The sequence below is a fragment of the Grus americana genome, chromosome Z, assembly GCF_028858705.1.
Source record: "Grus americana isolate bGruAme1 chromosome Z, bGruAme1.mat, whole genome shotgun sequence".
In the NCBI taxonomy this organism is placed as follows: Eukaryota; Metazoa; Chordata; class Aves; order Gruiformes; family Gruidae; genus Grus; species Grus americana.
The window spans coordinates 53,997,780-54,010,487 of NC_072891.1; the positions used below are offsets into that span (position 1 = coordinate 53,997,780).

Genomic DNA, 12,708 nt, shown 5'->3' on the forward strand with positions numbered 1-12,708 from the left:
AACCAGGCAGATCATTCAGACAGTCTTACTTTATAACAGCAGAGCATGCACATACTACAGCAGTTCTTATGCTTAGCAGTTCAGCTAGCAACATCTAAGCATCCAGCAGTGAATTAGGATCTTCCTTTAGTATGCTGCACAGGTCTTCAAGCTGTGGGGACTTCTTACAGACATTTGCAGCCTGACGTGATGGCACAAGAGGGAAGTACCAGACAACAAAAAAGGAGTGGTTGGCATACGGATGGTACAAAGCAAGCAGTAAATTAAATCAAATTGATAACAGGCTCTCAGGAACATGTCCTGAGCTATTAATTTCTCAGAGGAAATTTTCATTTTTTTAACACAGCCGGTAAACAGAAGGTAGGAGAAATCCTGCTTTTATCAATGGTGAGATGGCTGGAATAATCTTAGGCAGGAAGCTTCTAGGTATAAGAGGTTATTAATGTGCTCTTTAATCAGTGGTTATTATACCTAGCAGTGCCAGCAAGCCCATGACAGTCAGCACTGGTTTCCGCACCATCTGGACATGAGGTGGCTTTGTATTGTTCATCTGAAAACGTGCTGTCAGAGTCCGCTGTGTGAAGTAATGGGGGTAGTAGCTCAAGAAGGCATTGTCATTACTCAGCAGTGTGTAGTTGATGCTGTTGTTGGCTTTGGAAATGAGCAGGTTTTGATGCTGGATGATTACCTGCAAAGTCAGAAAGAAGATGGAACTTCACCCTGGAGAAAATCCAACAAACAAACGATGTCTCTATTTTTTTAAAAATCTTTACAGCATATTGAAAAGAGCTGTCACTCTGCCATTTAGAAAAGTTTGAAGAACTAAACTGTTCCTCACAACTCTTGGAGAAATATTCTTTAGGTGATACATTAATCACTGGAAAATTTGAAGTATCCACATAGTCTTGCAAGTAGAAAGTCTCTGAAGTAACTATTACTAGTACTATGCATAAATTATGAATTTATTTCCTTGGCTACTGTATTACAAGTGATATTTCTCTGCCTTGAATATTAAATTAGTAATCTGGATTTACAATCTGAATTAAATCTAAATGGTTCTCCAATTCTGGAGTTACTTTATACCCATTACACGAGTGTCTGGGAGGTGGTCCTAGATTCTCTTTCTGAATGAGCCATTTTACCCACTTGGTGCCAACATGGAATTAGTTCTCCTGGTATTTCACTGGTTGTTGAGCTGCTTTCCTGCAAAATGTCAGAGGACCGAAGCTCTCTGTTTACCAGATTGTGTCTGAGTATCAGAATCAAACAGAACTTCAGAAGGCTGAAACTGAGAAAGTCTCAGAATTGTGTCCCTGTAGGAACACAGGCCTCCACCTTCTATCTACCCAAGTGTTAATTTTCCATTGGATGTGTCTTTTTTCTCCCTTCGTATCACCATGTTATTATAAACATTGTTGTTTGCTCTCAGAAGCTTCCTGCAATGCAGTCAGTGACTTGTTGCTTTGGTGAAGACTGCTTCTGTATGCAGCCTAAAGGAGCTGGGAGCCTTTGTCTCCACAGGAGCAGCTGATAAGATGTACCTTGTTTCTGGGTGATATACATGCTCCCAGGTTTGGGAATTACTACTTCGCACAGGAGCACCTGGACTCTGGATATGGTATAAGGTAGTGGCTCACATACTATTGCTATGTAGGGGCAAAAGCTGAGCTTGCTCTGAAGCCAGGCTACAATTCCTGCAGGGATGCTCTCTATTCTTCTGCTTTTCTGATGAATAGCAGTAATTACTAGCAGTAATTAAAAAGACCTCATGTACAGTCATTATCCAAAATCAAAGAATGGGCTTATGCTGAGAGCTCAAGGGACTTCTCAATTATATCTGATGTCTCTTAATGAGATAAACTTATGAAGGAGCTGGGAAATAATGTCTCACAGAAGTGAGGTGATAGCTAGCAGTAGTGAGATGATAGCAGCAGTATTACATGGAGAGAGGATGTGTCGGTGTAGTCTTATCAGGTGGATCTAACTGGGGGACGGTATACAATATCTGACGCATTCTCCAACACATGGAAGGCTAGTACCGAGTTGTTTTTTAAAGGAAACATGAAGAAAATTAATACAAACTAAATAAAGCTACTGAAACAGACTATTCAGGGAAACTCCAGCTGTATCAATAAGGAGCTCTCCTTTTGTTGGATATATTATTCCGAGTGGCTGCTTAAAAACTGACTGTAAGTCTACTTTTGCAACTGCATTAAGGCATCAGGAGACTCTACTTTGACAAGACTGTCAATGAACTGAGTTACCTTTACAACCATAGCTGCATATGTCACATCAGCTCGCCACAGTTGTGGAATGGACCATCCAACCATTGGATCTGCTTCATCGTTGTATATGGCAACAGAAGCAAAATTTGGAAACAGCTTCTGAATTTGTTCCACTGCTTCTACTTCTTGTTGCAAGATGTAGAGAGAACTCCCACCTCCCTGCAACAATATTTCATATCTGCCTAGTGAAAGTGAGCAAGCAGTAGTAAACACACAGACATAACATATAGACATAAACATATTCTGAAAACATGTTCCTGGAGTCCCTGGGGAGCTGCAGGCCAGACAGTATTAGTATCTTTACCTAATTCATTACAGGATGTGCTGTTTGCAGGAGCTCCTCCTAGAATATAAAATGGAAAAGAGGTAAAGGAGTTGTTTCCCCCTAGGAATTAGGCAAAGGCAAATTTGCTTTGAGTTGAAGTCTTGCAACTGAACATCTTAAGTTTCTTTGGTTCTAACAAAGTTTCATTAGAATAGGTAGCCATGCTTCCTGCTATAGGCTGGACACTCATCTGGAAATCCACTTCATAAATCAGAATAAAACGTAACTTGAACTGATTAAAAAAATAGCCTTAAACTCAAATCTTGGACTGACCTTCTTATGGAGAGAGATGTAGTCCAGCCTTACACCAGTCTCCCCTGTGAAGAAGTTGGTTCCATTGTAGCAATGACACAGAAGACTCCAGCATATGGGTGACTTGGGTAAGGGGTGGAAGGAATCCCCTGGCCCTCCAAATTTTAGTAGGGGACTGGCGGCTCTTAATCCTTCTGAGCAAGCATCATAATAGTTGAGAAACCCTGAAGTCCAAATAGATGCATACATCAAAGATGATAACTCAAAACAGAATCTTGACCTAAAATTACAGCGAGATGTTATAACTATCATTGCATTTATTGACAGGACCTCACAAACTGGGATTAATCTTTCCTATGCACTGACAACACAAGATGTCAGAACCTCAGTTGCATTCATAAGGTTTTTCTGAAGGTCTTGTGAGAACAGGTTCCCAAAGCATGTGGCTGTCAATGAAGAGTTTTCCTCTTACTCCACCCTTTATCCCCATGCCCCTAGTAACCTCACTTTATATCCAAATAATGAACTATGTCTTCTTAATGTAACTCCTGTTCTGTTTCCCCATTCTACTATCCCTATACTTATACTGATGTCTAAGCAGGGAACAAAACATAGTCAGTACCATGACCTTAGCAAAACAGACTAGGTATATCTTTCACATTCCTTCTCTCTCCTATCTACCTTATTTCTTTGCCAGAATCTCTCCTTTCTTGCTGTCACCCCTCCACCCACCCCGCACACTCGTCTTACTTTACTACACTAGTAAGTGCTCCAAAACATGCTTACCTTTCACTGTCATAGACACATTGTCGAAGTCGTTGTGGTCTGGTTCATTCCATGTTTCAAAATTCCATTTAGCAACATGCTCCAATCCATATCTAGCTGTAGGAGAGGCCTCATTTATTAGTGAGCTGCATATTCAGACAATCCTATCAATTAGCCACTGATCCAGCCAATCCTATCAATTAGGGCTGCTGGTAAGGTTCAGCACCCAGAGCTACAACAAGATATAAATATTACCTATTTTTAATAATGAGGGAAATGTGATTTTGGTAGTTTCAGAATGGTCTCTCATTTTTGATGGAATGCTCAATATTTGAAAAAGATGAAAGGTGAGAGGGAGGTGATGTGAGCTACAGCCTTGTGGTTAAGGAACTCACCTAGCCGTAATTCAGGTTGAGGCTTCTGTCTCATTAGAGATACTTGAAGCTGGCATGTGGGAAGTATTCAGGTTATCGTGTCCTAGTGCAAGTTGGTGGTTTACAACCACAATAACACAACGAAGTTAAAGTCAGTCCTCAGAGGCAGGCCAAATGTGCTACCCAGAACACACTACTCATTCAGAATGTTCATCATGGATCAGCCAAAAAAGGGGCTATTATCCCATTGTCTGTTCCTGCATGGGTTTTTTTCCTGTTCTGCGCTGAAATCCAGGGTCTTGAAATTGGTAACAATACACAGAACTTTTTGAGGTACAGAATAAATAACAGGGCGTTTGGTTTTTTTAAACTTACCTATGTATCTGCTGGCCAGAAGTGTAATTAAGTTTCTCCATCTTACTACTTGTTCTTTATCTTCAAAATCTAAAAAATATCCTGATGGATTCCCCATCAATTCAAATCCTAAAAAAGACACAAAAGATTGGTCTCCTTTTTTTGTGAATGCTATCCTCCTTTTGATTAACAAAGGGGTTATTGCATTATCTGAAACAAACTTGTTAATGAAGAAGCATCATTAAACAGGCTTTGTTTCCTGTTTCTACATGGCCCCACCAGGAATATTTCAGATTTGAGGTTGCTCGCACTTGTTACTTGTCAATGACTATAGTGATCCATAGTAATGCTCACCATCATAAATTCATGGCTCAGAGGGAACTTTAAACAGTGGATGTTTGCAAAAATTCAAGGGAAGCTACACTTTGAGTATCTGCTTCTCTGGCCCTTTCAGGTACAAACTTTCTCCTTTCTCCTCTTCAAGAGATCTCATTTCCCAATTGATACATCTCAAACTGTTATTGAAAGCAATGTAGAACCATTTGTGTTGTCTTAATTGCCCTAATAGTGTTTTGCTCACACTGTTTACATGTACATGGACATGAGGTAAAGGCAAGTAGGAAAATAATTATATTTTATTAAAATCAGCTTTGGCAAAGCTCTCTTAAGAATTTTCTGATGATTGCACACTATGGGCAAACAGATGTAACAAGCTGTGCAGGTAGAGAGCTGCCCTTACCTGGAATTAGCTTATTTTCCCACAGGCGATCCATAAGGTTATCCAAGGCAGTAAAATTGTAGTGAAGCTTCCCATTGAACACTCTGAAGAATACAGGTAATAAAAAGTACAAATGTAAAGATTACAGCAAAGGTAGCAATTGGTTGCAGATAATGGGTCAGATGGCTGCCTTCTTTTGGGTCTCAAAATTTACATGGAACTAGGGTTCTTGGAATTGTATACCAACTTCCTTCCTCTGAAGTAATGGGTGTTCACCATAAGCAAGTCATGTTTCTTGTCCAATCCATGCCCTTTTCCTATTCCAGCAGCAGCAATAGAAGCAATATAATGAACTTGTTTGCTGGATTTTGAGTTAACAGGATATTAAGATTTCTAACTCGTTGTCGAATTGAAATTTACCGAAGATTTTTTTTTTGGCTAACTCATTTTTTCAGTTTCCATTTAATTACCTACTGCTAGGCCAGATGGTTTCCACCTTGTCTCATATGAAGTCTTTTTTAATGTTCTCTTAATTTGCAATATATAATACCACTTTCTTAGTAGTGCTTTCTATGGGTTTAGGTCCAGCTGAGAAATAACTTTGTGTCTTTCAAAGAATACTGAATTTATGCACACAACGTCTGTAATTTTTGCTTCATTGTTAGCATTTGGTTAGTATTTCTCCTGTACTCTCAGGTTCTCAGGCTGCAATCTTTTTATCTGGTTTTGAATACATATGTTCAAAGACTTAGGAGTACCCCCATGGTGCATCCCTTTGTGTCAGTGAATCTTGCAGAAGCACAAGTAGTAAAATTTGGGCATGCACCTGCATGGCAACACTGGAGTTCTTTTACCTTTTACATCTTTTCAGGGGATAAAAACTGGCATTTGTAATTTATCTATGATACATTTGAAGATATGCTTTAAATTCCTGAAAGGCTTTTCTTGCCTGTTATCTAGTGAAAACAAATATAACATAGTATGTGGGTTGGTGTATGACTTCCCATAAGTTCTTAACTTGTGGCCTGATTTAACTGAAATCTGACAGGGTGGGAGAAGTTTTGCCAGTATGAAGTGCCAAATAGGAATTAAAAATGAACTTCTGTTGACAATATTCTGGTAGTGTGACTGCCATTTGGCCCAAGCCACAGCCTTGGCATGGTGCCCAAATTCTGACCTCAGTATGCCCTGAGCAAAAGGCTTTGTAAGCACTTGAGGTAAGTCCAGCCCTGGCCATATAGGAGGGCTGATCAGGGTCTTGCCAGCACCTCTCAAAGCTGATTTCTCCAGCCTTGCCAGAGCACTACACCTAATTTCTCTGGTACAGTGCAGCCTAAGCTCTGCCTCTGCTGTCTTGCCTACTCTTTCCTAGGCACCTTGCCTCTGCTTGGGTGGAAAGCTGTACAAATGAACTGCAGATGCAATGTCCTAGGTATGATGGAAGGGGAGAGACAATCACTTACAGTCCTGTAACGGATCAGTGCTAGCAAGGCATGTTGGGCACATGGGATAAAAAAGTGAGAATGGGGCAGTCAGCAGATCTCTTAAATCAATGCTGGGCTCTGTGCTGAGATTCACAACTTGTTTCTTTCTGTGCCTTCCTATGTGTTTCTGAGCCTCTTAGATGAAGGCCCTTCCTCTGTGCTTTCTTGCCAGGGAAGGTTTCAGTGAAGAACCTGTAATAGCAATCCTGAAGTTCTCAGAGAATTAAGAAAGGCTGATAGAATTGCCTAGTCAATAAAGAAGGGAACTGTGCAACCCAAAGAGGACAAAGTGCCATGAGCATCTCTGATCTAGAAGAGGAAAACAGGACAGGCAAAACAAATGTAACCCATATTCACCTCCACCTGGGATGTAACCAAGCATACAATCTGTCGTGGTTTAGCCCCAGCCATGACAAAATCTTAGCCCCAGCATGGTTACATTCTTTTACCAAAGATCTGAAGCTGTCTTTTCTAAGTATGCCCTACCACCATGACATAAATTGTCATGTCTGCAGCCACTGGTGGGCTTGCAGTTCCTACCAGTCAAATGGTGTGGCTGTTAAACAAGCAAATAGCAGAAATACATTTATTTGCTTTAGTATTTATCAGAACATTTTAAAAGTTATTGTTGAACTAAAGAATGGCCATTTGGAACTAGGGGGCTTTTTTGGCTTAGACAGAGGTTAAAAAGAAAAAAAAGTCTGACAGTCCTATTCCAAAGTTCAAAGACAAATATTTTATTGCAAAAGGTAGCTCTGCTCCCTCAGATCCATTAACTATTTCCAGTTGTACCCTGTGTTCTATTGAAATATTTGCTTACATGCACACTTACAGTCAGTGAGCATAAAATGATTAACTCTACTGTCTTGTAAAAACTTAATAATGCCATTTAGATAATAGCAAAGGAATGAGTGTCTTCCCAACTCCAGTCTAAGGTCTACACAGACCTATATGAAAACATATGGGTAAATAAGGCCTTTTATCTGATCTATGTATACTTAAGATCCCAGCACATCCACATTTTTCCTCCTGTATCACTTAAGTAAAACATTTAAAGCAGAATGCCATTGTTAGCCTATACTGAAATGACAGTACATGAAATACTGTGTTATGTGCAGAGGTGTAAAGGCACTTGTTACATCCTTTGGCTGATCTGTCACTTTATGAGAATCTTTTCTTGCTTGCAAATGGATTAGGCAGTGTGCTCCTATTAATAAAATGATAACTTGACAGATAGGATTGCCACTTTCTCAGATCTCGATCTCATCCTTACCCATACTACTTTTGTGATTTGAAATTGATGCTTTTTTTAGAGCCTATACAGTATCACTGTTGCATGACCACTTGCCATGTCGTGTCCGGAAGCCACACTGACTACCACGTGTGAGGCACAACAGGAACCTCACAAGTCAGTATTATTTACAAACATAGTGCATGAGGAAGTTTGGCTCAACTTTCAGGCTTTTACCAGGAGTGCTATAATTTTACGACACTGAAGACCAGATCAAAACTGTCACAGGCATGTGACAAGGTAAATCCCTGACCCAGGATCAATTCACCTGACATTGTCAAAGTTATTCAAAACCGCTTTGTACATCTGACCTAGGACCTGCTGGTGCGCACCTATGATTTAGCCCTTGGTAGCAAGCTCACAAACTTTTACATTCTTCTTTTTTGTCTGCTCCTCTTCTGATCTCTCTGCCCTTAAATCATGGTTTCTAGACACCACTGTCTTCATTTATGAACACGCAGAAGGCTATGTCCTTGCCATTTCATCTGAGTGCTTGCCAGAGTGGGATTGTTCATTATTTGCTGTTAGGTATTTCTGATGTGGAGTGGTGATCACTCTCCTGTCTGTGCCTGGCTTTCAAATGTTCCTCAACTGGGCTTTTTCTGGGAGACTTGCCAGATAAGGCCTTCTTCATCCTCAGTCATAACAAGCAACTGCACTAAAGCATATTTACTGGCATCCTGGCACAAATGGCCTTACAAGCTCCAGGCTTGAGGCTGCTCTACTCCAGAGGCTGCTGCCTGCTGGTGAGGTCTCTTTCTAGTCTCTGTCATGGCCTCAGTTCCAGACCCATGTATATGTTCTGCCTCTTAAGAGCAACAACTGTGCTGTGAACATGAAGAGTAGTGATGAGTACGGGAGTCCACTGGCTGTCACAAAATCTTGTTGCCCTCTTCCTTGGAAACGCTTGCTTTGTGGGCCATCCTTTTAGTCAAAGGTTACAGGCCCATGTTAACAGCTTTCCACTGCCTCTCTTTTTATGGAGTAAGGTTTTTCCACTATGGAGGGAAATTCTTTTCAGGTGCATAGGCAGCTACTGGATAGCTTGCCAAAGTGTTGTAAGATAATCGTGTTGTGCTTCTTTTCTTATCCACGCCACTTTCAGCCTACTCCCATTGATGAGCTTAAATCTCTTGGGAGGGCAGGGGCAAGCTAGCTTTGGTGGCCAACACCCTACATCATCATAGCCAGATCTGCTCCAGTTGGCACAGCTGTGGATACTGATCCTTAGTGTACAGCCTCCTGTGCCCAGCATCTGCTGCTTCTCTTCTGCCCTGGGTTGATCCTGTCCCAGGATATAGTTGCACACCCTGGAAAGCAAGTACACACACAGACATTGGACTAAATATCTTATCTACAGAGAAGAGAGCAAGAAAAACACAGGCAGGGAGTGTTTCCATTCCGGGTAATCTTCAGTCAAGTATTGAATCTCTGATAACACGTCAAGCTAACTTTATCAAACTTTATTGTAATGTACTAAACAAACTTTCCTGGGATAGGAAGTCTTGTGGCGGACCCCTGTCAGTAGGTCACAGCCTGTTTAGGAACTCAAAAGTAACATGTAGGGTAACCACCAACATTCTATTGAAGAGAGCTTTGTCTGGCCTAGGATTGATACGATCAGGAAATATCCATATACTGGACTAGTGCCTTTCTCATCCTGACGTTCTCACTCAGTTGGTGCGGCCTCCCTTTGCATTTCAGGTGGACACAGTTACCATGCACGTCAGAAGCTAACATGGCACACAGTCACTGTTGTTCTGATAAGTGTAAATATGCATGATAATTAAATTCTCCCTTTCAAGAGTAAATCAAGAGTAAACAGTTCTCGCAGTAGGTGACTTCTATCAGGAGCATCCTTAGGTACAGCGTCCCAAAGAATTGCTTTCTAGAGTCCATGATGCCATTTTAGAGATCATAAAACTCCAGAACAGATACAAATGCCTGTCTAACCTGGAGAGGAGCTCAGTAGCCAAAGCCAAGATGTTCACTGGAAAGATGAAGGAACAAACACCAATAAACTATGCCAGTTCAAACTCTTGCTGCTACCAGGTCCTGCAGAAAGAACTGTCTTCAGAAGTAACTGCCAGAAGAGCAGGCTATTGACGTGACAGTGAAGCATGTAAACTGTGAGCACAGCATCTTCAAGATGAAGGTCAAAAGCTCTGGATGGGAAATGTCAGCAAGTTGATCTTTCAGCTTTTCCAGCAGGGCGACTTGTTGCCCTGCAAGTCCCTCTTACAACACAAAAGGACCTGCCTCCTTGGTTTTTACTTACTTTTGCAACTATGAGGAATGAAATGAAGCCAGTTTAAAGTTCAGGCTGCTACAAAGACCTTGTTTGCTCCAAACCCACCAATTGTCTACATAAGCTTCTTGTTCGGCTCAGTACTTTAAAAACCTCCAGACCTTAAAAGCAGGTCCTAAGGGACTGTGAGCACTATGGAAATGATACCTGAGAGTATATGAAGGGCAGAATAGCCCTCATTACTATTCATCTTTCCAGAGGCTGCCTTCTCAGTAATTATTGCTCCAGGTTTCCTCAATGTCAACCAAAAAACCCCTACTAGATTGGTACTTCAGGTTTAAGCACAAGATCATTAATGACTACCTATGAAATCAGCAGGCTCCTGTGTTATTAATAAACATTTCCCCCTTCTGAATTCAGTGGAAGCTGGGAATACAGTACTCATTCACATCACAGCTGCTTCTACCATGCTCTTGCTCCACTCACTCGTGTTTGCTATGATCATTACAGGTATGGTAAATCGACTCCCTTTCATGAAATCCCCATATCCCAAAATAACCACGATCACTTGACCTTTTGCAGGTTCATTAACACTGATTCTTCCTCATAGGCAATCCCCAGGCAAAACACAGCCTGTGCTTTTCACACATGTGTTACAGACCAAAAACCTCATCAGAGGCTTTTTTAAAGTTGCAAGACCAAAGACTATTGTGCCCATGCTGAAGAACTGGCATATTTTATCACTTCTGGGTTTATTTATTAGCTTTAATACTTCTCTGCATTTGCTTCTCAGCTGTACCATTTTTGCAAGCGGGGACTGAAAATCTGCTTGCTTTAGAATTATAGCACAGCTTCTGCACAGAGGCACAATGCTGAAGACTTCAGTCCATTCTGGGCCCGTACTACACAGAATTCACTCACCCTATAGCGTGAATGAGCCAGCCCAGCAGTACTGGGAGGATGCATTACAAAACCACTCAGCCAAGCAGCATCCAGCCCTTGCTGATGTCACAGCTTGTCACAGTTAATCCATCCACACAGCCAACCAGAATGATACATGCACAAAAAGAAGGACGAATCTTTGTGGTTTAGGAACAAATTGGCTTCAAAGATGCAAAATACAACATCTGTTATTTATTGGAAATCACTGCCTCTTCTACAAGCCAGTCAGGAGGACGTGGATTCAGCTGAATCTTTTTATTTTTTTAAATACATAAAAATAGAATTGACTGCGATTTATACGACATCTTCATTAGCTTCTTTCCTCTTTGAAATCAGCGTTATTTGATCTATACCTTGCAAAGCAACTCACAAAATCCTTGTTGTGATCTGGCTAAAACTCCCATGCACAGAAATGCAAGCAAACAATGAATGCTTTCAAGCTGATGCTAATCACGGCCTATGACTTTCCATTTCTTACTCAGCCTGCTTTTGAGAGCACAGTCTCAGTCCTTCTTTCAGCAATGAGCGTGCTGTGTGTGGGGGGAAGAGAGAGAGGCAGACAAAGCATCAACAGCTTCCTGTGCAGAGGTGAGTTAGCTTGCTAGGAAAATATTGTTAGACTGTTGTGTCTCTTCCTCCCCCCACTTTCCCCCTTTTAAAACAAATTCAAGATGTAAAAGGGCAAACAGGCTATGAAAGCAATTTAGGCAAAAGCATAAGGCATAAGGTATTTTAGTATCTGGCCTCTCCAGACATGCAAACATATCCAATCAGATCAATTAGGCATGGATAATTTAGACTGTTGTGAGATCTTGTTGTGATCCCCTGTTGAGATCTGTTGTGTCTACATTCACTTTCAAAGGGAAGTAATCAAATAATGATAGGGCAAATCCAGTACCAGGAAAAGCTTTTTCACTGATTCTGCACTACAAATTTAAAGGCTCAGTCACCATATGTGAGCTGGGCTGTGAGACGATATCTTTCTTTCTGAGTTTGATGTATGGAGGTAATATCCTCCTGCATAACACATGGTTACAAGTAAACTGTTCATTGTGGGTTTATGCTGCCCTTGATGATGGAGCTCCAAATAATGTCATCTATAAGCAAAAGTTTTGGAAAGGGGGGTAGGGAGATTATATCCTTAATGAAGATTAAAGGGTGACTTTTTAGATGCACAAGGAAGAGGAATGATGACCAACTGCTAAAACTAGATTGCTTCAAGCACGTAATTCCTTTTGGCACTGCCTGGGAAAGCTGTTACTAAACTTTTCTTTCCAAGCAGCAGAACTGTTCTCTGTATGCATCCAGCATTCTAATTCAAACACCCAGTCTAATACTGTACCTTCAGTAATGAGTCTCCATGGTACGTATTTGATTTACTGGTTTCATTTCACAGTACTGTTATTGCCACTCCTTCATTTTCACATCTTTATTTTCTCTTTATGCTCCTTCTATACTTTCGCCTGTTAGCTCTATGTGGAAATATAGTCCAAAAGTATGTGAATCCAACTATAGCACAGGACATAGCTTATTTACTGTTGTGTAATATCACAACAAGGAGTTGGAATGATTGCCCTCCCTGCTACCAAATATGCAACAAGAATCAAATTCAACAGTGCTCTATTTGGTCTGCTCTCTACAACTTGCTGGCACTCAGGTTACTCGTAGGT

At 41.0% G+C, this 12,708-nt stretch overlaps 1 protein-coding gene across 5 annotated transcripts in view; it reads right to left on the reverse strand.

Annotated features, from left to right (window-relative positions):
• IDUA (alpha-L-iduronidase) overlaps positions 1-12,708 on the reverse strand; it is a 56,773-nt gene that overhangs the window by 20,245 nt on the left and 23,820 nt on the right. For all 5 annotated transcript variants that reach the window (XR_008574694.1, XR_008574693.1, XM_054810342.1 and 2 more), the window contains exons 3-8: positions 5,095-5,177; positions 4,377-4,484; positions 3,649-3,744; positions 2,884-3,086; positions 2,265-2,444; positions 472-688 (exon numbers count right to left, since the gene is read on the reverse strand). Coding sequence is in view for 3 of the 5 variants with exons in the window: in XM_054810342.1 (XP_054666317.1) it covers positions 472-688; positions 2,265-2,444; positions 2,884-3,086; positions 3,649-3,744; positions 4,377-4,484; positions 5,095-5,177 (887 nt within the window). In the remaining 2 variants the exon portion in view is untranslated. The remainder of the gene's footprint in view (positions 1-471; positions 689-2,264; positions 2,445-2,883; positions 3,087-3,648; positions 3,745-4,376; positions 4,485-5,094; positions 5,178-12,708) is intronic.